We start from the raw sequence: 27,347 nt of genomic DNA, 5'->3' as shown, positions 1-27,347 counted from the left end.
TATGCATTACTTTACATCCCCATGACTATTCTGTAACTAACAATTTGTACTTCTTAATCCCTTCACCTTTTTCACCCTGCCCCCCCAAACCCCATCTATCACCCCAAGCAATCTAGTACCCATCTAGTACCATATATAATTATTACAATATTATTGATTATATTCCTTATGCTATACCATACATTCCCATAACTACTTTGTAACAACCCATTTGTACTTCTTAATCCCTTTCCCTTTTTTCATCCACACCCCAACCCCCCTCCCATATGGCAACCATCACAATGTTTTCTGTATCTATGAGTGTGTTTCTGGGTTTTTTGTTTGTTTGTTTGTTTATTTGTTTATTTTGTTCTTTGGATTCCACATATAAGAGAAATCACATTGCATCTGTCTTTCTCTGTCTGACATTCCACTCGGCACAATACCCTCGAGGTCCATACATGCTACCACCTATAAATGGCAAGGACCCATTGCCTTCCATTGCTGAGCAATATTCTATTGTATATATATATACCACCTACTCTTTATCCATTCTTCCATTGACAGAGACCAGGCTGCTTCCACATCTTGGCCATTGTAAACAATGCTGCAATGAACATATAGATGCACACGTACCCTCAAATTAGCATTTTGGGTTCCTTCGGATAAATACCCTGAAGTGGGATTACTGGGTCCTTCATCATCTCTTCTTATAGCCTTTGTTTTAAATTCTATTTTGGCTTGTATAAGTATTGCTACCCCATGTTTTTTTTGTTTGATTTTTTGTTTCCATTTTCATGAAATATCCTTTTCCATCCCTTTTCTTTCTTTCTGTGTGTCTTTCAATATGAAGTGAGTCTCTTATAGGCAGCATATGTAAGAGTTTGTTTTCTTATCTATTCAGCCCTTATATGTCTTTTGGTTGGAGCATTTCATCCATTTATGTTGAAAATAATTGTTGATAAAAATGCAATTATTGCTATTTTGTTAATCATAATATTGATTTTTTTTTTTCCCATCTTAAAGAAGATCCTCTAACATTCCTTATAATAATGGTTTGGTGGTGATGAACTCCTTTAGTTTTTTGTTGTCTGGTAAGCACTTTATCTGTCCTTCATTTTTAAATGAGAGCTTTGCTGGGTAGAGTAATCTTGGTTGTAGGTCTTTGCTTTTCATCACTCTGAATATTGTCTGCCAAGCCCTTCTGGCCTGCAAAGTTTCAAATGAGAAATCAGCTGACAGTTTTATGGAGCTCCCTTATAAGTTACTAATTGCCTTTCTTTTGCTGCTTTTAGGATTCTCTCTGTGTCTTTAACCTTTGCCATTTTAATTATAATGTCTTGGTGTGGGCCTGTTTGGGTTCATTCTTTTTGGGACTCTCTGTGCTTCCTGGGCTTGTATGTCTATTTCTTTCTGGGTTAGGAAAGTTTTCAGTCATTATTTCTTCAAATAGGTTCTCAATTTCTTGCTTTCTCTCTTCTCCTTCTGGTACCCCTATGTTGCAAATGTTACGCTTGATGTTGTCCCAGAGGTTTCTTAAACTATCGTCACTTTTAAAAATTCTTTCTTCTGTTCTGATTGGGTGTTTTCTGCAGCCTTGTCTTCCAAATCACTTTTATTCGATCCTTTGCTTCATGTAGTCTGCTGGTGACTCCGTCTAGTGCATTCTTCATTTCAGTTATTAAATTCTTCAGTTCTGATTGGTTCTCTTTTATGGTTTCTATGTTCCTTTTTATGCTTGCTATCTCTTTGTTGAAGTTCTCACTAAGATCCTTGAGTATCCTTATAACCATTGTTTTGAACTCTGTCTCTGGTAGGTTGCTGGCCTCCATTTTATTTGTTTTTCTGGATTTTTCTCCTGTTTTGTTTGGGATGCATTTCTTTGTTTCCTCACTTTGGCTGCCCCTCTGTGTTTGTTTCCATGTATTAGGTAGATCTGCTATGTCTCTCAGTCCTGCCCGGATGGCCTTATGTAGTAGGTGCCCTGGTCACCTGCTCCAGGTGCTCTAGGAGTGTCCCTTGTGTTGATTTTGTGTACCCTCCTGTTATAGTTGAGCCTTGATTGCTATTGGTATGTCCGTGGGTGGGACTGACCCTTAAGCTGATTAACTGTGAGATTTGGCCACATCCATAGATTATGGGCTACTGTGAGTGTGTGTGAGTTGGGGGGGTTCACTCCGCTGAGTGGGATTTGTCCCAGTGGGCTCTGGTGCCTATTGAGACCACTCTTTGGGTATGTCGCTTGTGATGCTAATTGGGTGGTGCTTTGCTGTGGTCTGAAGCCAACCTCCAAGTATGTTGTTTCTGGGGCCTCTTGGTAGGTGCTCTGGTGCAGGCCCAGGTCACCCACTACTGTGACAAGCTGGGGGCTACCTTGGAGGAGCTACAAAATGATCCACAGTTGTTTACTGCCGGTGCTAAACCTGGAAGCACATGGGGGAGGCCACGCTGCCAACCGAGGACTTTTGCCACTAGTGCTGGGCCTGGGGTAGCTCCGCAAAAAGCTGGGACACCCCAGGGCTTGCTGCCTCCTGTCAACTCCCTTAAGGTTCAGCAGCTGATAGAGCCTCATGTGGTACACAAGTTGGGTTAGGCAGCGTCTCAGGGAGTCACTAGAGTAGGAAGAGTTGTGGTCACAGGTTAATGTAAATTCTAGTTTGGTGGTGCCAGTGCACCAAAAGTCTCGGAACACCAAGGCCAATTGCTGCCTGTCTGGGGTCTGTTGGACTCTGACAGTTTGATAGTTTTCCAAGAAAAAGTGCGATGTAGGCAGGGCTGGCTGCTTGTAAGAAAGTGCCTTTGGCATTGGGGGAGTTGGGTGGGACAGGGTCCCAGCAGAGCTCACCAGACCAATCAGATTCAGATTTGGCCTGTGGGGGAGGGCTCAACGCAGGAAAGATGGCACTCACCTGCCAGCTGCATTCCCTATGGAGAAGGATCACTCACAGGGAAAATGGAGACTATTCTCCAGCCCTTGCTGCAAATCCACACCCCTCAGCCTGTCTCCTGTATGCCTCTGACACCCACTGAGTCACCGTTCCTCCACTGGAGCCCAGGGTGAGTGCCTGTGAGTGAGTGAGTCTGTTTAATATGATGTTAAGATGAATGAGGCCGTTTAAGATGACGTCTGGGTTTCCCGCAGCCTTTTATCCCACCCAGATGGTCGGAGTCTCTACTGCTTTTTACAGCCAAATGTTGTGGGGGCTCCTCTTCCCAGCACCAGTACTCCAGGCTGGGGAGCCTGGGGTGGGGCTGGGGTTCTTCATTCCTCTGGAAGGAACCTTCACAGCTGAGATATTTCTCGTAATTCTCCACTGCCATATGGAGGTTTGGGACCCGTTCCTTGTTTCCATCCCTCCTACCAGTCTTGACGTGGCTTTTTCTTTATATTTTTAGTTATAGGACTTCTGTTTAGCTAGATTTTAAGTGGTTTCCAGGTTGATTGTTCTGTAATTTTGTTGTAATTTTAATGTGTTCATGGAAGGACACAGGCACCATGTTTATCTACTTCACCATCTTCCTCTGACTCAGAAATTACCGTTTTTTAACCGTGGCATTCTTGGAAAGCAAAATGACACGTGCACTTGTAATATCATCATCATATTAAAAACTGTAAGAATTATTTTAAGTTAATTATTTTACGTTCTAAAGTCAAATGACATATATTGAAACATTTTTTAAAAACTGTTTTGAGGCCAAAAGTTGATCATGGTGGGATATGCAAAGGAACTAAAACATGTCTTCTATTTTTAAATAATTTATGATCTAATTCAAGACATAGTACATACATCTTAGATAACAGCTAATATAATGGTATTTACAAATGATGTATGAACTCATATACAATGAAAGACCCACAAGTAAATGAGTTACCAGTATTTGGTTTAGTTACAAAAGAATGCTATTAGGATGTTGGGAGTGTTAACAATAGTTTTAAAAAGAGATGAAGGACCTAGAAACATTAAGGGTTCATTTTATGGCCTCATCTAAGGCTTGGAGTCCTCTTCAAGCTCACATGTTTTTAGCAGAATTTAGTTCCTTGCAGCTGAGGCCCTTGATTTCTTGCTTGCTCTAAATGTGGGGCTGTTCTCAGCTCCTAGAGGCCACCCACCATTTCTTGCCATATGGCCCTTTCCACAATGTGGCAGCTTGCTCCTTCAAGGCCAGTGGGAGCAATTTCACTCATGCTTCACGTCTTCTCTGACTTCTTTGTGTCTTTGACCTTTAAGACTTTTTGAAGGCCTCCCCTGATTAGATCATGCCCACACAGGATAATCTCCCCTTTGAGTGAATAAAAGTCACCTAAATCAGGGATCTTAATTAATTAACTACATCTGCAAAATCCCATTTGCCATAATGTAACATAACAACAGAAGAGACATTCCATCATATTCACGGGTTTTGCCTGTACTCAAGGGGAAGGACTTCTACAAAGTGTCTGCAAAAGGGGATAGATTCTTGGGATCATCTTAGAACTCTGCCCACTGAGGGACTTATACACTTGTCCATGGGGCCCGAACCACTATGCTATCTATATTTAAAGAGATGAGGGGCTGGAAACCTCCAAGTGTCCTTGAAACAGTGGTGGTTCTCTGTTGGGAGTATGGCCTTGTTGGAAAGAGGGAGGTTCCAAAGGTCAGAACAGTCATCAGCCTGTTCTCCCCTTGAGTTAAATCATACCTGCTCAGCTAGCTTTTTAACTAAATTGCCAAAAACATAGTGAAAATACCCCCCCATGCCAGCCCAGCTTGTCGCTTGCTTGATTATGAAATCAAACACAATAATTTTAGCCAATGAAATGGAAATATTCTCCATCTAATTTCATGTTATTACCCAGAAAAGCTCATTATTTCTAGTCGGCTTGGTTCCCTACCCCCTCTCCACCCTTAGTTAGAAATAGCTGTTCATTAAAATAGCTTTACAGACTCATCTACTAAAATGCATTTATCTGCAGAAAAATTCTTTATTACTATAAAACATTTCAGCCTTCATCTTTAGGTGTGATATTTTGAGATACAAATAACAACTCTCAAAATAATTTAGAAGTGAAATGGAGTATTTGTTCACAAATGTTGAAATATCATCTAATATGACTAGAAAAGGAATTGAATTGAGGCTTACCCAATTTTCCCTCCAGGAATCAAAGTCTAAAACATGGCAATTTCAGGTGGAAAATATCGGTTAATAGAAATAACACACACTTAGAAGGTCACTGTTGCTGTGACTTCATGAATGCATGATTTAGCCAACCAGCGCATGCTCTAACTATTAATACATCATCAAAGGTGCCCAAATGAAGAGATGCCCCGTGTTCTCTGAATTCCTTTCCACTTCCCTTATGAATTGTGGCCATTCAATTTCTGCATCATATGTGGTATTAAGTTCTATTCTTCTGGAATAAATAAAATAACTCTGAAGTTCAAGAGATATAGAGAAAATATGGCCTGTTGGAATGTTAAAAATTATTCCTTAATAGGAAAAGAATGTATCACAAGAACATTTTACTTCTTTTTTGGTTAATGATTTTGTGCTATTTTTTTTTTTTTTAAAGAGATGGATAACAATGTGGTTAGGCATGTTAAATGTTGCCTCTGTATATTTCTACTTTTTAAGGGATATTTCTTATAATAAGATTTTGTAAGAGATACCCAGCTAAATTTTAGTCAGTTCCAACTCTTGATTTTTTGAATTTATAATTATAAACACTTGAGGTAGCAATCCAGAAACTTACATAGTACTTACTATATACCAGGTACCAGTACTCTTTAATGCTGACTCACTTAGTTCTCAGAAAGTCTAGTTTACCTTAGTACTGTCATCATCCCCATTTAGAGATGAGGGAAGGGAGTTTAAAGAGAGTAATGAGCCCAGGAGGATGGCTCCAAAGCTACAGTTGTAATCACTATGCTACACTATGTTCTGTCTTCTGTGAGAGGTGACAGGTAACACATGATGCTGACTTTCCAGACACTTTCATGTCAGCAAGTAGAGATCCAGACCACCTGGGAGGTGCTAGACTAGATGCCTGTTCAGGTTAAGGGGGCACCTCCCGGAAGGATGGAAGGGGTGAGGTGGTGGCTCCTTGGAGGTGTATCATAGCAAACGGGGAATTGTGACCGAGACTTGGAGAAGACGTAGGTGGTCAAAAGAGAGAGAAACATGTCTCAGCTTTGTGCATTGAGGAGAAGATTGGGGTAATCTTCCGGTGAGGTCTTGTCCATCTCAAATTATAATCCCACATGTGGATTCCATTTTTAACTCTACTGGCTTACTCAACACAGAAGTTCTCATCATGAAAGCAAAATATGCGCGTCACTGCATCAGACTCAAAACTGTTTTTTAACAATCAGTGGGCAATATTTTGAGCCATACAACCTTCATTTCTTGATTCTACACCTACAGTTTGTAACTGTGGTAGGCAGAGTAACGGCCTCCCATGGATGTCCACATCCTAATCCCTGCAATTTTGAATGTGTAACCTTACACTGCGAAAGGGACTCTGCAGATGTGATTAGATAAATGACCTTGAGATGGGGTGATGATCCCGGATGTAATTACAAGAATCCTTATAAGGAAAAGAGGGTGGCAGGAGATATGATCATGGAAACAGAGATTAGAGGGCCCTCTAATATAGTCAGCCTCTAGAAGCTGAAAAAAGAAGGAAACAGTCTCCTCTAGAGCCTCCAGGGGAAACGTCGCCCTGCTGACACCTTGATTTTAGCCCGGTGAAACTAATTTTGGACTTCTGACAGCCAGACTGTAAGATAATAAATTTGTGTTGCTGTAAGACACTAAGTTTGTGGTAATTTGTTGCAGCAGCGATAACAAACTAATACAGCATCCATTTACCTCCTCTGCCTCTAGCCCTGGGCTGTGAAAAACAAGTAGTTATCTGCAGTAAGTCACTCAGAGTTTTTACATGACCCTATTAAAAAAGAAGAAAAAAGAGAAAAAAAATTCTTTATACTATACATTTAAACCGATTTTCTTTTATAGACATGTCTTCATTACCATTTGACTTTAGCTGTTCTAGCATAGACTTAGAGTCAGTTTAATCTATGGTGTTTGCAGTAAATGGAGGAGGAATCCCATAAATGCCTATGAGTTCAAACTGTAGACATTCCAGAATCCGTGCATGAGCGAATGTAGACAACTGCATTGGATTCATTTGTACGTAATATTTTCTATGTCTTCCATCCTCTTTCTTGCTTAACTGTGTGTTTAGATTGTCAACGGCACTGATCCCATGTTTGGTGGACATCATTTTAATTTGCATTTATTATCATTTTTTGGTAACTATTAGTTTTTAACCTTACACAAGAGTTTCTTTAGACTGGACTTCAACTTTTTAAATTTGAAGCATACTTTATCTTATCCAAGTTACACACCTGTTACTATTCTAAACCTCTCTCCATTCCCATTCCACAAAAATCCTAATTTTGTGAGAGGATACTTTATATCACTGTCTTAAACATCTTATGTCCTATAATCTATGATTTGAATTACTTTGAGTTTTATGATTATTTAACGTTGCTTCAAGTCCTTTTTAATCAAAAGTCAGTTCTGAAATTTAGATTTGGTTATAAAAGGAATTGATTCAAGATATGTGTACAAGTCTTAAATCTAGTCATCACAGTGTCGCATGCTGCCATTTTAGCTGTCAATAAATGTCTGTGATGAGTAGATTCCTAGAGCACTGATACTCTCTTTACTTTTTAATTATTTCTTCTACTCCTTCACCTTTGGTTAATTTTGTTTGGTGAATTTGTAGGTCTTCTTCTAATATCTGGACTTTAAATAGTTGCTATTAAACCTCTAAAATCAATCAGCCTCTGGCTGTGCTGTCATTAAAAGTTAACTGCCTTCCCATTAATCCATTAATTGTGAAGATTAATTGGGAAAGCTATTCAAACCAAGGCTCTAACTTGGGGCACATAAGCCAGTGTTTGCCTCCAAGTGAAAGCTTATCCCATTAACACCACAGAGTATTAACAATTCTGTATAGAATTCACTCATGTCTTACAGAAGAAGAAAGGAATAGAAACTTATAGCCTGTTGCCAAAATGAATTACTTGAAAATCATCCCTGACTTTAGATCAGCTCTAGAAAAACATATTGACAAATATTTTTAAGTTGTAGCAGTATGTTAGTTTTTAGTTTTAAGCCACTGATTGGCAAAGTTAGAAGCTCATCTCTATCTTACTTAGCATATCTAAAGCTAGTATACTCAAGTGAATGTTAATTTTCATGTCAAACTCAAATGAATACTCAAAGAAGGTGAGGAATTTAGCAGTAGTCTATACTCAGTGGTATTTCATTGAGTTGAAATGCTATTTTATATAATGATGAGAGATAAAAATCAGGAAATGCCCATATTTTGTCACCTGCTTTTATGAAAAATTATGAAAATTGTATTGTCACTAGTCCTTAAAATTTATTTTTTCTTTTTCTCACCAGAATATCACTTGTGCAGCAGTTGCCTCCACACACTGTCAGTTGACATGGCTACATAGGGAAAAAAGGGTGAGGTGGGACACCGTAACCATTTCTTTAATCTTTAAAAAGCCTCATGAAACAGTATGAAAGGCATAGACATTTGTGAAAGGAGCAGAACTCTTCATGGGATAGAAATTAACTTGCATGTCTATTTTAGTGATTTCCAAACTAGCATAGTCCTGGCTAAACTATACCCCAGACAGCATAAGTCAGAGTGACCCAGAATGGGGCACAGTCATGGGCAAGTTTTGCATCTCCCCGTGTGATTCTACTGTGTAGCTAGGATGAATTACCGAAGGTGCACATTCCACAGAGGTGGTAACCTGGAGTTGATCCATATATTTTTGCATCAGGAGGATGATGCTACTTTTCAAATATACGTGGGTCTTCCATAGTTACTTAGGGTGGACTTCTGTGGCTTTTCTTTGATACGCTGAGTGAATTCCTGGAGTGGCCACAATAGTGAGGATGAGCCTACAGACTTGAGAAGAGCTTATGAGCATATAAATAAATGAAGACCACCCAAATGAGACCAAGCAAAAGCTATTTATTCAGAGTTCACTATAGCAAGGGAGTCAGCCACCATCAATTGTGTTTGACAGAGATGCAAAGGCAAGCAGGGGCAAGGGAAAACTTGATAGTGGAAAAAAAGGGAAGGCTTTGGGTGTATTCTGATTGGAGGTTGACGACAGAAGGAAGCTGTAGGCAGGCTAACTAGACATAGGGCACCCTATGTGATTGGTTAGGTGTGCAAATTTGGCGTCTTCTGACTTTTAAATCACTACTAAATACATAGTTGAAAGCAGGGGAGCAAATTAGTGAAGCTCTACGTTTTTAACCAAGTCCTGGCTGTTTTGAGCCAATTGCTACAGGGGTGATTGTCTGGCTTCCGGGGCTGGCTACTAAACAGTAGGTTGTCTTCTTGGGCTGGTTCCTGCAGGTTGTGGACTGGAGCTATATTTTTTGTATGCAGTCTGCCATTGCCCATTTGTATACTCAATCTCTCATTGGGCAGCAGTCAGAGGTGCATCAGAGACTGGATCTATGTCATGCCAGGGCAGAGAGATGGGACTCCTGGAGTCCTGAAACTACACCTGAATAATCTGTAGAAATACCTCAGACTGGGTTTATGGTTAGAGAACAATATTGTTACTTAACTTTTGGATGAAACCTGGCCTTGTACACAACATTTTTCATATTTGTTAGCATAATTCCATACTTTCCTAAATTAGTTGATGATTTCCAATTTCAATAATATAGATTGGAATAAAACATTTTGTTTAAGGAATTAGATTTCGTGAAGGGAAGAGCATTCCTTAGTCTTGAATCTGTCAATGGAATATTTGGACTAGGTCTAAATAAACTTTATTTGTTTTCTGAATAGACTGAGATTCTAACATTTCCAACACTCTCTGTCAGTGGTCCCATCCCTACCTCTAATGTATGGACTTTTAAAGATTTTAAGCATGTTTGCTATCCTATCCCATCCCATCCCATCCCATCCCGTCCCATCTCATCCCATCCCATCCCAACCCATCCCTTCCCATCCCATCCCATCCCATCCCATCCCGTCCCATCTCATCCCATCCCATCCCAACCCATCCCATCCCATCCCATCCCATCCCATCCCATCCCATCCCAACCCATCCCATCCCATCCCATCCCATCCCATCCCATCCCATCCCATCCATCCCATCCTATCCTATTCTGTTTTTATCCAGTGAATATTCCTGTGGGAAACATGATTCATTAGCCCACATGCAGCTGACTTTGGCAGGTCTTCCAAATAACAGAGAAGGTTGTTTTTACTCATTGACAATTAAGCTGAATACTACTGAAAATCAGCCCTGTGTTTTTTTTTTGTCAAGTGTATTTTAAATGACCAATATTTGTTTCAACAGTGTACTGGCTCAGAATTGGAGCTCTGTGGCCTTGGGTAAATTATTTAACCTTTGTGTCCCTTTCTCTTCGATTGTCCAATGGAGTTAATAGTATCAAGTAGTATAGAGTATTTGTCTGGATCAAATGCATTAATACATGTAAGGCACTGAGAACATAAGCAGCCAATAATATATACCTATTATCTCAGTGCAGGTAGTATTACACAGAGATTAAGAAAATTGAATTACTTTTATTAAAAACTGAACAGCTTTTACTTACTTGAGAATTCTGCATTAAAGCCGTTTGTAAAATAAAATTAAATTACTTTTGATCGAGCTATATTAAAATACTTTCATTATAGCTTGCATCTTTATTTGTAAAAGGCTATTGAAATTTTTCACATACACAATTTGCTGGAGATCTAATTTATCATTGTCTTCTTAATGACAGTGGTTTTTCTCTTATGTGAAGAGTAAATGTTGAGTTTTCTGAGATAGTTACCTGCAAGCTATAGATTATTGTGTCTTTGTGTGTGTGTGTGTGTGTGAAAATGTCTCAGCAGAAATTAGGTAATATTTTCTCTAATAATATGAATATTATAAGAGAATTCATTGAAACTCTCCACATATAATCAGTGTATAGAGTTGTGTTTTTTTTTTAAACAAAAAAGACTAGAAACTATAGTTTCACATTTCCATCTGTATATCAAGGTTAAGTGGAAATTCTAATATCACTATGAAAAACGTTGAATAAATCAGACAAGCTTGGAATAGAATCAAAATGGCAGTGTGAGGTGAGCCTCTGTAAAGGTCCCCTGGAATTTACAACTAATGGAACAACAATAACTCCATAAAGGACTCCCTGCACAGCAGACAGTCAAGACAAAGAGGCCCACTACTGAATTCACCTAAAGGTGGGCGAATTGTGCTAGCAGAGGAGGAGGGAAGGGAGAAGTATGGAGACAGAGCCGTGTTGGCACAGGACGCAGACCTAGCTCAGTGCTTGGAGCTTGCTGCATCCCGGAACTACCGCAGCTGTGGGAGAGGGAAGAACTTGGACTTCTAGGGCTCTGCTTATGGCCCACAGGGCTGAGGGGGCAGCATATAACACGACTGAACCCAATGCTCACGGCAGAGACCTCAGAGAAAAAACTGAAGGAAGAAGGCTGAAAACGGTGGTTTAAGCCCTCACTGCCTAACCAGCTTAGGTAGTAGAGTTGACCAAATGGAGGAAAGAATCAGTGACATCGAAGATAGAAACCTGGAAATTACACAGAAAACGGAAGCCTTAGGCACTGAGACTAGCTGCCCCCTCCCCACGCTCCCAGAGCTCGCCCTGCCCCGACCTGCCCAGTGCTAGAAGCGGAACAGTATCAGTATCAGATCAAAAGAACAGAATATTTGCTGTTCTGAGAACTGTGGACGGCAGACACAGATTCGCAGCTCAACTAGTTCCGGCAAAGAGGAGGGAGCTGTGGAAGCAGGACCAGCTATGGTGGTGGTAGCCGCCATTGCTCTGGGCCACCTCTCACAACTCACCCTGCCCCTGGACCCACCTATCTGGGTGGATCCCTACAGGAGTAAACAGAAGTGCTGAAACATATGGGCTCTGAATCTGGTGCAGGAAGAGTTTTGGAACTTCAAAAGCTCTCTGCATACCCACACGGACACTGCGCCCTGTGACCCAGGCAAACTATTAACAGAGGAGAAGTCCGTCTCCCAGGGAATCCCCCCATTGTGTGAGAAGCTGGAATAGTGCAAAGAAAACATAGCACTACCGTGTGAGAGAGAAAAAAAGGGTGCAGTTGGAGAGAAAATAAAACATTCTACCAACAAGTACTGGAAAACAAAAGAAAGACCTCTTCCTATCAACCTGTTGCAGAAGCCACTCCTGTAGATGTCTAGGAAGAGAAATAATAAATCAGTAATTGCCATGAATAACCAAGGCAACACGACAGCTCAGAAAGAAAGTGAAAAGTCTCCAGAAAAGAAACTTAAAGATATGGAAATATGTGACTTAAATGACAGAGAATTCAAGATTGCAGTTCTGAAAAAACTCAAGGAGATGCAAGAAAACGCAGAAAGACAGTTTAATGAACTCAGAAACACAATCAAAGAACAACATGAGCATTTTACGAAAGAGATTGAAATCTTAAAAAAGAACCAAATAGAATTTCTGGAGATTAAGAACTCAATAGAAAAAATTAAGAATGAAATAACCAGCTTAGGTAGTAGAGTTGACCAGATGGAGGAAAGAATCAGTGACATCAAAGATAGAAACCTGGAAATTACACAGATGGAAGAAGAAAGAGACTTGAGACTTAAAAGAAATGAAAGAACTCTACAAGAACTTTCTGACCCCATCAGAAAGAGCAATATAAGAATAATGGGCATATCAGAAGGAGAAGAAAGAGAGAAGGGAACAGAGAATATATTCAAACAAATTGTCGATGAGAACTTCCCAAACTTGTGGACAGAACTGGATCCTCGAATCCAAGAAGCAAATAGAACACCTAATTACCTCAATCCCAACAGGCCTTCTCCAAGGCACATTGTATTGAAGCTGTCTAAAATCAACGACAAAGAAAGAATCCTCAAGGCAGCCAGGGAAAAGAAGACGGTAACCTACAAAGGAAAGCCCATTAGATTATCATCAGATTTTTCAGCAGAAACTCTACAAGCCAGGAGGGAGTGGAACCAAGTATTCAAACGATTGAAAGAGATAAATTATGAGCCAAGAATAATATATCCAGCAAAGATATCCTTTAGATATGAAGGCGGAATAAAGACCTTTCCAGACATACAGAAGCTGAAGGAATTTTCTAATACACAACCTGCACTACAAGAAATACTAAAGGAGGCTATTCGACCACCATCAACAGGGACAATTTGTGGCAACCAAAGAAATTGAAGAAGACACAAAGAAATGGAAAGACATTCTGTGTTCATGGATTGGAAGAATCAACATAGTTAAAATGACCATATTATCCAAAGCAATATACAGATTTAATGCAATCCCCATCAAAATCCCAATGGCATTTTTTAAAGAAATAGAACAAAAAATCATCAGATTTGTTTTGAACCACAAAAGACCCCGAATAGCCAAAGCAATCTTAAGAAAAAAGAACAATACTGGAGGTATCACACTCCCTGACTTACCTTGTACTACAGGGCTACAATAATCAAAACAGCATGGTATTGGCAGAAAAACAGGCACATAGACCAATGGAATAGAATTGAGAACTCAGAAATAAAACCGCATATATATGGACAGATAATTTTTGACAAAGAAGCCAAAAACATACAATGGAGGAAAGAGCCTCTTCAATAAATGGTGCTGGGAGAATTGGATAGCCACATGCAAAAGAATGAAACTGGACTGCTATCTGTCACCATGTACCAAAATTAATTAAAAATGGAGCAAAGACTTAAGCATAAGACTTGACACAATAAACTGCATAGAAGAAAACATAGGTACTAAACTTATGGACCTTGGATTCAAAGAGCATTTTATGAATTTGACTCCAAAGGCAATGGAAGTAAAAGCTAAAATAAACGAATGGGACTATATGAAACTTAAAAGCTTCTGCACAGCAAAAGAAACCATCGACAAAATAAAGAGGCAACCAGCTGAATGGGAGAAGATTTTTGCAAACAGTGCCTCCGATAAGGGGCTAATATCCAGAATATACAAGGAACTCATGAAACTCAACAACAAAAAAACAAACAACCCAATTGAAAAATGGGCAGAGGACCTGAAGAGACATTTCTCCAAAGAGGACATACAAATGGCAAATAGACATATGAAAAAATGCTCAACATCACTAATCATCAGAGAAATGCAAATCAAAACCACAATGAGATATCACCTCACCCCAGTCAGAATGGCTATCATCAACAAGACAAATAGTAACAAGTGTTGGAGCGGCTGTGGAGAAAAAGGAACCCTCATACACTGTTGGTGGGAATGCAGACTGGTGCAGCCGTTATGGAAGGCAGTGTGGAGGTTCCTCAAAAAATTACGAATAGAATTACCATATGACCCAGCAATCCCTCTCCTGAGTATCTACCCAAAAAACCTGAAAACATTTATACATAAAGACATGTGTGCTCCAATGTTAATTGCAGCTTTGTTTACGGTGGCCAAGACATGAAAACAACCAAAATGTCCTTCGATAGATGAATGGATAAAGAAGTTGTGGTATATATGCACAATGAAATACTATTCGGCGGTAAGAAAAGATGAAATAGGAACATTTGTGACAACATGGATGGATCTTGAAAGTATGATGCTAAGCGAAATAAGTGAGACAGAAGAAGCAGAGAACCATATGATTTCACTGATATGTGGTATATAAACCAAAAACAACAAAAGAACAAGACAAACAAGTGAGAAACAAAAACTCATAGACACAGACAATAGTTTAGTGGTAATCAGAGGGTAAGGGGGGTGGGGGTGGGAGATGAGGGTAAGGGGGATCAAATATATGGTGATGGAAGGAGAACTGACTCTGGGTGGTGAACACACAATGGGATTTATAGATGATGTAATATAGAATTGTACACCTGAAATCTATGTAATTTTACTAACAATTGTCACCCAAATAAATTAAAAAAAAAAGAAAAAAAAAGAAAAGGTTGAATAAAAAAGTAATATAATTTTGTAAAAGCACAGAGTAGTAGAGTGATGTTCATTTCTTCCTCTAAATAGAAAAAAAAACAAAACAAAACACCAATTAATCAAACATGCCCTGCTACTATATTTGAATTATACAAGCCTCCCCCCTTGATGACTGTATTTTTAAATTTTACTATTGACTGGAGTCTTCATGCTCTCCTGTGCTCCTTTTACATAGAGTTGCCTTTTCCCCCCTTGGTCAAAGTCCCTTCTTTATTAAGGGTTATCAAGCTGTACTTGGTCCCCACCTGGTTCTGCAGTGAGTTGAGGCAGTGCAGCTCACTACTCATTCACAGGGATGGGAGCTGGGTGAGGGCTGGGGCCGAGAGTGGGAGCTGAGTCCCAGCATGCAATGCAGGAGCCCACTGTCTGGAGAGAAGCCGTCCTAGCGTCCCTCTATTCCTCTCTAGGAGAAGTGCGATGTAGGCCAGAGCTCTCTTGCTGGGAGGTATACAGCCCTGTCCTTCTCATGGGCAGATGGTGGGGGTACAATAAGCAATATAATAATATTATGTAACAATTACAGTATGTAAAATAAAATATAGTAATTACTATATTATATACATATACTATATAGTATATTTACACATGTAAATGCATGTGTATTAATGTATATTTAACATATAAATATAAAAATACCGGAGGTGCCAAAAAAATGTATACAAGTAGACACTTTGGTCAACGTTGCTCAAGCAGTAGTTCGTTGTAATCAGAAGTGTCTGGATGCTGATGGTAACCACTTGGAGCACCTTTTGTAATTGCAGAAGTCAAATGTGACTTGTATTCATCTTTTGTTATTGGTATGTATTGAGTATTACAATTTTAACCGTTTTTTTCCTTCCTTAAAATACGTATACATCTTTTGGAACCGCTGTATTTACATATGTGGACACATACAATTATATTATGTATACAATTATATAATGTATAATAGACACAATTATACAATGTATATAGTGTATACAATTATATAATATGTATGTGAAGTGCATTCATATATATATATATACATATAATCATATGTATTATTAGAAGTAATGAATTTATATGTATATATGTATGCATATATAAATATGTTCAGACATATTTATGCAAGGATACCATACAATAAGTGTATGCCATCACACTTAGGATTTGATGACCAAGTTAGCATTTGTACAGTGCCAGCTTATGTACATATTCCATATGTATATGTATACATTATAATATACACATACATATGTATATATACATGGTACATATGTGTATAATACATATACAAATATTGTACATATACACATATAATATGCATAAATATAACACACATATACTATTGTATGTGTAATATAAGTACATATATTGTAGTTCCTCTGGTGAAGGACCAGGATTGTATGACGATCTGATACATTACTTAATTTAAAAAACAATGCAATGGTTTTGAACTGAAATATCATGTAATTTCAGATTTGAAGGCTCCTTACTTAAATGCCTATATGTTTATGCACTCTGAATGATGATTATTGCACTCTGAAATCTGTAAATTAGAGCTAATAATCATTGAAATTTGAGAGGAAGCTGAGAGTGCAAGCTGGGAGATTAGTTCAGAACACTGGTTCACTGGGTTGTTTTCATCAGAGTCTAGAATAGGGCTTGTCAGCTGTGGCACTATTGACATTTGGGGCTGGATGATTCTTTGTCGTGGAGGGCTGCCCTGTGCATGGTGGGATGTTTGACAGCATCTCTGGCGTACTCTCACTAGATTTTAGTAGTATCCTCAAGTTGCGATGACCAAAGTGTCTCCAAATATTGCTTAATGTCCCCGGGTGGGGGGCAAAACCAGTTGTGGTTCTCAGCTTTGCAAGAGCAGAATCTGCATTTTATTGCATTTACTGGTGCAGCCAGAGAAAACTGGTTTTCTGGAATTCAATTCACCGGGCGACTGATACTTAGCTCAGAATTTCATTTCATTGATGTCTGGAGGGAAATACTCCTTTTACTCACGCCAGACGCATTATTGCTGTCTGAGACCTCCCTCCCTGATGTCAAGACTACTGATGATGAAGTTGGTAATAAGCAAATAGCTTGGCAGACCTGGAATTGGCGTATAGAACTTCTTGAGAGGCCTTTTATTCATGTCATTATGGTGTCTGATGAAATTCCTACATTCCAAACCTAAAGAAATAATCATTGTGGTCATGGTATTCCTACTGGATTCTACACCCCAGCACACTGTGTAAATATTATGCTCCCACCGCAGTGAGATGAGCAGTTTAACAAAACTCTGTATCTCAATGACCTCACCTATAAAATAAAAAATAACATTAGTATCTCAAAGAGAAGTGATAAAGATACCATGTGTGAAATAGTTGTAGTACAGAGCATGCACTGAACATGTGTTAGTTATTCAGTTTATATAAGAATAATTTTAGAATATTTTATTGCTAAAGAAGCATGCAACAGATTGTGGGGAAGTGTGTAACACCACTCAGGTCAACAACTAGAACTTTACCAAACACCAGGAGCCCCTACCTGCACCCCCATCCATTTCCCATATCACATGCCCCTCTCCCCAGGAATGGAATAAGCATTCCTTCTCTTATTTTAACCCTATTCTTTTTAAGCTAAAGACAGAGCAGTATTGATTCTCAGTTTATACTAGCAAAAACAAATAAACAATAAATACATTCCCTCTGAGCGACTGCACTAGAGGCATTTTACATCCCAAACATTGATTTGTATCTGCATAAATTGATTGTGAATTTCAGTTACTCTTTTTTGTCACACCTGAATACTGATAATGATTCAAAAATGACTGTACTTCTGGTAAACACAACACACACACACACACACACACACACACACACACACACACACACCCCATATAGATAATACACTCATTTGTACATGCAAACACACACACATTGTAGATTCCACAGTGTACTACAGCATTTTGGTTGTTGCTTGTCATTGGGCATAGTCAGAATTCTCAAAACTATGAAACAAATATTATTATATGTCTTCTTTAACTTGATTTTTTTCAGTACAAATTTTCTTTCTAAGATCCAACCTTCTTTTTTTTTTTTTTTTGTTGTGTGTTGTAGTTCCATTTTGCTGTTGTATGTTATTCCACTGTGAAAAGTACTATGATTTATTGCTCTGTTCTTTGGTCTTTGGATGTTTGGATTGTTAATGTTTTTTTTTTTGCTATTGTGAGCAATGTTGGTAGAAATTGCACATCTCCTGGTATACAAATGCAAGAGTTTGTCTAGGTCAGTGCTTCCCAACTATTTTCTTTTCATGGAACACAGAAAATATTAATATTTGTATCACATCCTTGGGTAAGAAGTCAGAGTCCCTTGAGACCAGTGGTTTCATCATAGCGATACTCTTTCCAGGAGGACATATCAATTTGATGGAACTGATGGAACGTAGGGTATGGAAAGTTCAAATATACAATTTCTTAAAAAAAGTAGTTGTTTCAAATTTGCACTCCCACTAGTAGTGGGTTGGAGCTTCTCTTGACCTAAATTCTCTGGATGATTGGGTATTGTTAGAGTTCTGAAATCTTGCTAATCTATCTGTCGATTTATACTTCTTTAACCGGATGCGTTTGACCATCAATTTATATTGGTTCTGTTCTGTGAACTCTCTGGTCTTGGCTTGTGCCATTTTTTCTCTGATGTGTTTTCTAACTGATTTAAAGGTAGTTTTTGTTTTTCTTTATTTTGTTTTCCTTAATTTGGAATACAAATTTTATACTGTTTATGCAAGTATTTTCTACATGTTGATATGTCTCTTTTCACTTCACGAAACTTTTGGCCACCATAGTTCTTTATTTAAATATAGTTAAATTTATAAATCTTTCCTTATATAGGTTTATTTATAAATTAGGTATACTGTTTAGGTATTTTTGGTTCTTATTTAAGTAAAACTTTTCTGCCTCAAGATATTATATCATTTTATCATTTCTATGAAGTTTGCCTTCTCCATTTTCATATTCTCTTGTCTTTAAGTTTTCTTTTCTTGTTGAACTTAATAGACCCACAGAAGAATACTGCATACAAGCAGGGGGCATATTGTCAGAGATCCTTGTTTTTCTTATTTTGTTGTTTATCTTTTATCTGTTGAAGCCAAGAAAGCTGTCAGCACTGTTGTAATCTGACTGGACTTTTTTCCTCTTGGCAGATGATTGTGATGAGCCTCTGGTGTCTGCCCTGTCTCAAGCATCATTCAGCAGTTCATCTGAGCTCTCTAGCAGCCATGGTCCTGGATTCGCAAAGCTAAATCGAAGAGATGGTAAGTCTTCTTTTTCTCCTTGGGTCATGACGAATCTCATTAATTTTCCATTCTCTTTTAATAAAAGCATTATAAGGGATAGATTGTAAAAGGAAGTAAATGTCTAAATAAGCAAATGGTGGAAACTCATGGGATGTCCATGACATGTAAGACTGCTTCTGGAATGGCAGAGGGATGCATCCTATTTTAAAGTCCTGTATCATTATTTCAACCCCTAAAGAACTGAATTTCTTCAATCTGGTGAGCTTTTTTATGTATCCTAGAAAATAAACTTTTCTACAAAAATGAAGATGGTCCCTAACTTACAGTGGTTCGATTTATGAGTTTTCGGCCTCGTGATGATGCGAAAGCAATATGCATTGATCTTTTCCCTGGATAGTGATAGTACCAGGTACAATGCTCCCTTGTGATGCTGGGCAGAGGCAGTGAACCGCAGCTCCCAGCCAGGCCACGATTACAAGGTTAGATAACCCATGCTCTACTGTGTTGTCAGCATTTTCTGGAATTGTGTTCTGAGCTTGTTTGAGGTAGGCTAGGTGACGCTATGATGTTCAGTAGGTTAGGTGTCTTAAATGTTTTTTGACTTAACGATATTTTCAACGTACGGTGGGTTTATCAGGAGGTAATCCCATTGTAAGTCAAGGAGCATCTGTACACAATCACTGTGTATACAGAAGCCATGAAAATTTAATTGGCTCTCTGTTTCAAGATAAGCAAGGACGTTTGCAAGAAGAAGTAATTTTTAAAGTTGCTAGTTATTTAAAAATAATAAGCTCTCAGTGTGTATAATTTGCAATGTGGATGACATGATTTACTCTCCTGTTGGGGAATGGGAACTTAATCAGCATTCACGCTCCTTTAGGAATACGCAGTTCATACGGTCGACTCTTAGGTTGTGTTTGATTGCTTGAATATATTTAAAGGGAAGTGCAGATAATTAAATGGCAACTTGCTGTAGAAATAAGAGAGAATTTCAAAACTCTGTGCACTTAGGGACAGAACATCATTGTCCCTTTTCATAATATGCTAAGGCAAAAACCATCTGTGCATATACTCTGTAGAAAGCCTTGGCAATACGAACACAAACAACACTTTTATCAACCATAAAACAATAGACACCGACATCATATATTATGAAAACTATGATTACCTCATTATTTTATCCCCTTCTTGTATGCCCGTATGTCAGCCACTTCTAATTTTATTCCTTGATGTTATCCTTGGTGCTGGTTTTTACTATTTGAGTACATTGAACCTTGGACATAACAAATAGATCACATGCGCCTGTATGTGTGTGTCTGCGTTCTGCCATCTGGTGCACAGTATAAATATCTAACACGTTAGCATGATTTAATAGTTTACTTTAAAATTTTATCTCATGTTATTTGAGACAATTACTTAATGTGTGTTTCTTTTTTTTTCATTGTATATAATTGACATAACTTATGTGTGTTTCTGAGTATGAGAGTATGAGTGGAGAGTAATCACGGAGATCCTTGTATCAAATGGGGAGTCTGGAGGGCCCTGAATATATTTGTGTTGATAATGCTTGTCTGTTACTTTTATTTGCCTTGTAGTGAGAATTATTGGTCACACTGGACTTTCTCTCCCTATTTTCAATTCTGAATGCCTTACTGACCGCAGGTTAGTGGGCTCTCCTAACCCCTCTGAGGGCCAGTCCAGATCCGCACCCATGGTCCTCCCAGTATGATGGAACGCTGCCATCTTAACACTGATACTAGAATGATCCAGCTTGGACTCCTTTTTAAAGTAAAGCAGAGTTTAACATTTGAGTAATAAAAGCTTTCATAGGATTTGGCCTTTGGAAAGAGATAGAAAATTTAATTTAACTATTTATCTTTATTTCATTTGTTGAGGTTCAATAAATCACTATATATATGTTATTAATTGGATCAAATATTATTTTTCATTAATTTATATACTCATCAGAAACCTCTATCAGTGGGACTCATTTTCATTCTTAATTCATTTCTATGGCTCTTGGTGAAATACAAAATCAAACTTCATGAATCTCATTTGCATGTTAATGAAACAGGGAAACAAAACAGGATCATTTTAATTATCTTTTGCTCGTTGTCAACCTACTTGATTACATTTTTCTTTCTTATTTAGTTTTTCTTTTTTCCCTATTAATTACATGAAATGCTCACAAAGGAATGTCAGATTTGAGTGATTTATTAAAGGCTATATGTTATTTCTAGTATTGCAACATTCTTTGTAGTATTTAGGTCAGGCTGTGAAAGCATGTTCGGCCAAGTCAGCAGGTCATGTATAAATAACAGAAATCAGCAAATAAAGGTCCCAGGATACATTCAATTCCTAACCCTGATGCCTATGAATGAGACTATTTTGACATAGGGTCTGGGCAGATGTGATTAAGTTAAGATAAGGTCATACCGGATTAAAGTGGGCTCCAAATAAGGCCTTATCAGGAGAATGAGATATGGAGACACATGGAGACAGAAGACAGAATAAAGCCCCGTGAAGACAAAAGAAGAAATTGGAATGATGTAGCTACAAATCAGGAAAAGTTATGTATTGCCAGAGACTACCAGAAGCTAGGAAGAGGCAAGGAAGGATTCTTCTCTAAAGCCTACAGGGAGATCACAAACCTGCTGACACCTTGATTTTGGACTTCTAGCCTTCAAAACTATAAGAGCAAAAATTCTGTTCTTTTAAGCTGCCCAGTTAGTGATAGTTTGTTACAGCAGCCCTGGGAAACTAGTACAAATGCCATTGAGTGAATGACTTCTTTTTCATACTTTCTTTGCATTGGGAAGATGCATCTCATTTTGAATCTGACAGATTTCACACATACTGATTTTCCCTGAAAATAAGACCTAGACGGACAATCAGCTCTAATGTGTCTTTTGGAGCAAAAATTACTGTAAGACCGGGTCTTATATTATATTATGTTAGATAAGACCCGGTCTTATATTATAGTAAAATAAGACCGGGTCTTATATTAATTTTTGCTCCAAAAGACGCATTAGAGCTGATTGGCTAGGTCTTATTTTCAGGGAAACACTGTAGCTCAGAGAAGTATAATCCATACTTAACTGTGAACAACACAAACAAAAACCAATCACTGCTATTACTGACTACATAATGGAATTAAATCTCTCTCTGCCTTTATGTAATATTTCCATTGTTGCAGTTTAAATATAGTTTGAATTATAATGGGCAACTTAGATTTTTACTATTGTCGATGTAGAGTTCTAACAGGTTCATGTGTACCATTTGATAGTCCAAGTGTATTCTTACGACAGAATTTAAAGAGGCCGTATATGCAGAACTGTTCCTGAGCTTGCAATGTAATCCCAGTGAGTTTTTATTTTCATGTACTTGTGAAACCTCGGAAATGGTTTATTGCAAACTGATATACTTATGTCTACAGGTAAAATAATGAAGCAGCAAATAAAATTATTGTACACAGCAAAAATAAAATGTTTATATTTGTGAGTATAATCATATATATGCACATGTGTTTCATTATGTAGCAGAGGGCTTCAATAATTGACAAATACAGACATACCTCGTTTTATTGTGCTTCACAGATGTTGTTTTTTTTTTTTTTTTTTTTTTTTGCACACTGAAGGCAAGACACGCCACAAGCAAAAAGATTTATTGCTTTATTGTGATAGTCTAGAACCAAACCCGCAATATCTCTGAGGTATACCTGTTTTCTCCCATCTATTCTATAAGATCAAAATATTTCCTATGTTGCTAAAAGGTGAATTTTCCCTTTATCTATTTTTTTTAACCACTGCTAAGCCCTTCTACTCTAAATGCTTATAAAGCAATGCTTTCCCCAGGCCTATAGGCTCTGCTGTTGAAATCAAGCATCTATCTGTAGAGAAATTAGCATATTTGGTTAATTGACAGAGAGAACTCTCCTTCTTGGATGTACTTCTAATGAGAATAATTATAATATTCTATGCAGAATTATTTGGCAATTCTTACTGCCCTAACTCATTGTACCTGTTGTGTGCTTCGCATACAACTATCAGGCTTAAATGAAAATCCCAAAGATAAATTCCCAAGGTATGCATGATATGTGTCAGTGCTTAAGAAGACAGATGAGGTGAGTGTTTCCTGCTGTTAAACATATTGCACGAAATCTTTATAATTATGACATTTAAAAAATAATAACATTGACTTCCGGAAAAATGGCGGCGTGAGGTGAGCCTCTGTAAAGCTCCCCTGGAATTTACAACGAATCGAACAACAAAAACTCCACAAAGGACTCCCTGCACAGCACACAGGCAACACGAAGAGGCCCACTACCGACTGAAATCACCTACAGGTGGGAGATTCGCGCGAGTGGAGGGAGGAGGAGGAAAGGGAGAAGCGCGCGGAGACGGAGCCATGCGGGCGGAGGACGCAGACCTAGCTCAGTGCGCCGAGCTCGCTGCTTCCCGGAACTACCGCAGCTGCGGGAAAGGGAAGAACTCGGACTGCTAGGGCTCCGCCAGGGCTCCACAGGGCTGAGGGGACAGCATATAACACGGCTGAACCCAACGCTCATGGCAGAGACCTCGGAGAAAAGACTGAGGGAAAAAGGCTGAAAACGGTGGTTTAAGCCCGCACTGCCGAGCAGAGAATGGAGCCTTAGGCACTGAGACTGGCCGCCCCCTCCCTCCCCTCCCAGAGCTCGCCCCGCCCCCACCTGCCCGGTGCTAAAAGCGAAACAGTAGCAGTGTCAGATCAAAACAACAGAAAATTTGCTGTTTTGAGAACTGTGGACCGCAAACACAATTTCACAGCCCAACTAGTTCCAGCAAAGGGGAGAGAGCTGTGGAAGCAGGACCGGCTGTGGTGGTGGTCGCCGCCATTGCTCTGGGCCACCTCTCACAACTCACCCTGCCTCTGACCCCACCTATCTGGGCAGATCCCTGCAGGAGTAAACAGAACTGCTGAAACCTACGGGCTCTGAATCAGGAGCTGGAAGAGCTTTGGAACATCAAAAGCTCTCCGCATACCCACCGGGACACTGCGCCCTGTGACTTAGATGAACTATTAACAGAGGAGAAGCCCGTCTCCCAGGGAATCCCCCCTTTGTGTGAGAAGTTGGAATAGTGCAGAGAAAACATAGCACTACTGTGTGGGAGAAGGAAAATAAGTTGCAGTTGGAGAAATAATAAAACACTCTACCAACAAGTACTGGCAAACAAAAGAAAGACCGCTTTCTATCAGCCTGTTGCAGAAGCCACTCCTGTAGATGTCTAGGAAGAGAAATAGTAAACCAGTAATCGCCATGAATAACCAAGACAACAAGATAACTCAGAAAGAAAGTGAAAAATCTCCAGAGAAGGCACTTAAAGATACAGAAATATGTGACTTAAATGACAGAGAATTCAAGATTGCAGTTCTGAAAAAACTCAACGAGATACAAGAAAACACAGATAGGCAGTTAAAGGAACTCAGAAACTCAATCAAAGAACAGCATGAGCATTTTACGAAAGAGATTGAAATCTTAAAAAAGAACCAAATAGAATTTCTGGAGATTAAGAACTCAATAGAAGAAATTAAGAATGAAATAACCAGCTTAGGTAGTAGAGTTGACCAGATGGAGGAAAGAGTCAGTGACATCGAAGATAGAAACCTGGAAATGACACAGAGAGAAGAAGAAAGAGACTTGAGACTTAAAAGAAATGAAAGAACTCTACAAGAACTTTCTGACTCCATCAGAAAGAGCAATATAAGAATAATGGGCATACCAGAAGGAGAAGAAAGAGAGAAGGGAACAGAGAATATATTCAAACAAATTGTCGATGAGAACTTCCCAAATTTGTGGACAGAACTGGACCCTCGAATCCAAGAAGCAAATAGAACACCTAGTTACCTCAATCCCAACAGGCCTTCTCCAAGGCACATTGTATTGAAGCTGTCTAAAATCAACGACAAAGAAAGAATCCTCAAGGCAGCCAGGGAAAAGAAGACGGTAACCTACAAAGGAAAGCCCATTAGATTATCATCAGATTTTTCAGCAGAAACTCTACAAGCCAGGAGGGAGTGGAACCAAATATTCAAACTATTAAAAGAGAGAAATCATGAGCCAAGAATAATATATCCAGCAAAGATATCCTTTAGATATGAAGGAGGAATAAAGACCTTTCCAGACATACAGAAGCTGAGGGAATTTTCTAATACACGACCTGCACTACAAGAAATACTAAAGGAGGCTATTCGACCACCATCAACAGGGACAATTTGTGGCAACCAAAACTCAAAAAGGGGGAGAGTAAAGGCCTGAACCGGAATATGGGAATGGAGAAAGTGAGCGTGCTGAAGATAATGGAATACTCTAAATATCAAACTTTCTTTTACATAAACTTAAGGGTAACCACTCAAAATAAATCCAGAATTGAAATATATACTGAAATAAAAGAAGAAACAGAGGGAAACATCATAGAATACCACCACACAGAAATAATAGACAACAACAAAAAGGCAAAGAAACAATGGAGACACAGCCTTACCAGAAAACTAAAGATAGAATGACAGGAAATCCTCACATATCAATAATCTCCCTAAATGTAAATGGACTGAACTCGCCAATAAAAAGGCACAGAGTAGCAGATTGGATCAAAAAACTAAACCCAACCATATGCTGTCTCCAAGAGACACATCTCAGCTACAAGGACAAGCATAGACTCAAAGTGAAAGGGTGGAAATTGACACTCCAAGCAAATGGTACCCAGAGAAAATCAGGTGTAGCCATAATGATATCAGATGAAACAGACTTCAAGGTGAAAAAGATAACAAGAGATAAAGATGGACATTTCATAATGGTGAAGGGGACTGTACAACAAGAAGACATAACAGTCATCAATATTTATGCCCCCAATCAGGGAGCACCGAAATACACCAAGCAACTACTAACAGAACTAAAGGGAGAAATCGACCAAAACACAATTATACTAGGGGACTTAAATACACCATTGACAGCTATGGATAGATCATCCAAACAGAAAATAAATAACGAAATAGTAGCCCTAAATGACACGTTAGATGAAATGGACATAATTGACATTTATAGAGCACTTCATCCTAAAACATCAGACTATACATTCTTTTCTGGTGTACACGGAACATTCTCAAGGATAGACCATATATTGGGACATAAAATCAGTCTCAACAAATTTAAGAAGATTGAAATCATACCATGCATATTCTCTGATCACAAGGCTTTGAAATTGGATATCAACTGTAAAAAGAAAGTGGGAAAAAACACAAATACATGGAGATTAAACAACATACTTTTAAAGAAGGACTGGGTCAAAGAAGAAATTAGAGGAGAGATCAAAAGATACATAGAAACAAATGACAATGAAAATACATCCTACCAAAATTTCTGGGATGCAGCGAAAGCAGTTTTAAGAGGGAAATTTATCTCATTACAGGCCTATCTCAAGAAACAAGAAAACTCCCAAATAAATAACCTCATGTTACACCTTAAAGAACTAGAAAAAGAAGAACAAGTAAAACCCAAGGTCAGCAGAAGAAAGGAAATAATAAAAATTAAAGCAGAAATAAATGAAATAGAGAACAAAAAGACAATAGAAAAAATTAATGTGACAAAGAGCTGGTTCTTTGAAAAGATTAACAAAATTGACAAACCCTTGGCTAGACTTACTAAGATAAAAAGAGAGAAGACACTGATTAACAAAATCAGAAACGTAAAAGGGGAAGTTATCACGGACACCACAGAAATACAAAGGATCATCCAAGAATACTATGAAGGACTATATGCCACCAAATTCAACAACCTAGAAGAAATGGACAAGTTCTTAGAAACATATAGCCTTCCAAGGCTGAACCATGAAGAACTGGAAAATCTAAACAGACCGATCACCAGCAACGAAATTGAATCAGTCATCCAAAACCTTCCCAAAAGCAAAAGTCCGGGACCAGATGGCTACACTAGTGAATTCTACCAAACCTTCAAAGAGGATCTAATACCAATTCTGCACAAACTCGTCCAAAAAATTGAAGAAGAGACAGTACTCCCTAAC

General features: G+C 38.6%; 1 protein-coding gene across 2 annotated transcripts in view; it reads left to right on the top strand.

Annotated features, from left to right (window-relative positions):
- CNTNAP4 (contactin associated protein family member 4) overlaps positions 1-27,347 on the top strand; it is a 237,473-nt gene that overhangs the window by 20,531 nt on the left and 189,595 nt on the right. For both annotated transcript variants that reach the window (XM_019710874.3, XM_074314549.2), the window contains exon 2: positions 19,198-19,308. In XM_019710874.3, coding sequence (XP_019566433.3) covers positions 19,198-19,308 — 111 coding nt within the window. The remainder of the gene's footprint in view (positions 1-19,197; positions 19,309-27,347) is intronic.

Source organism: Rhinolophus sinicus, chromosome 8 (assembly GCF_057876585.1).
Source record: "Rhinolophus sinicus isolate RSI-liver-muscle chromosome 8, RSI-T2T, whole genome shotgun sequence".
Classification (NCBI taxonomy): Eukaryota; Metazoa; Chordata; class Mammalia; order Chiroptera; family Rhinolophidae; genus Rhinolophus; species Rhinolophus sinicus.
This window is presented reverse-complemented; position numbering and strand designations above follow the sequence as displayed.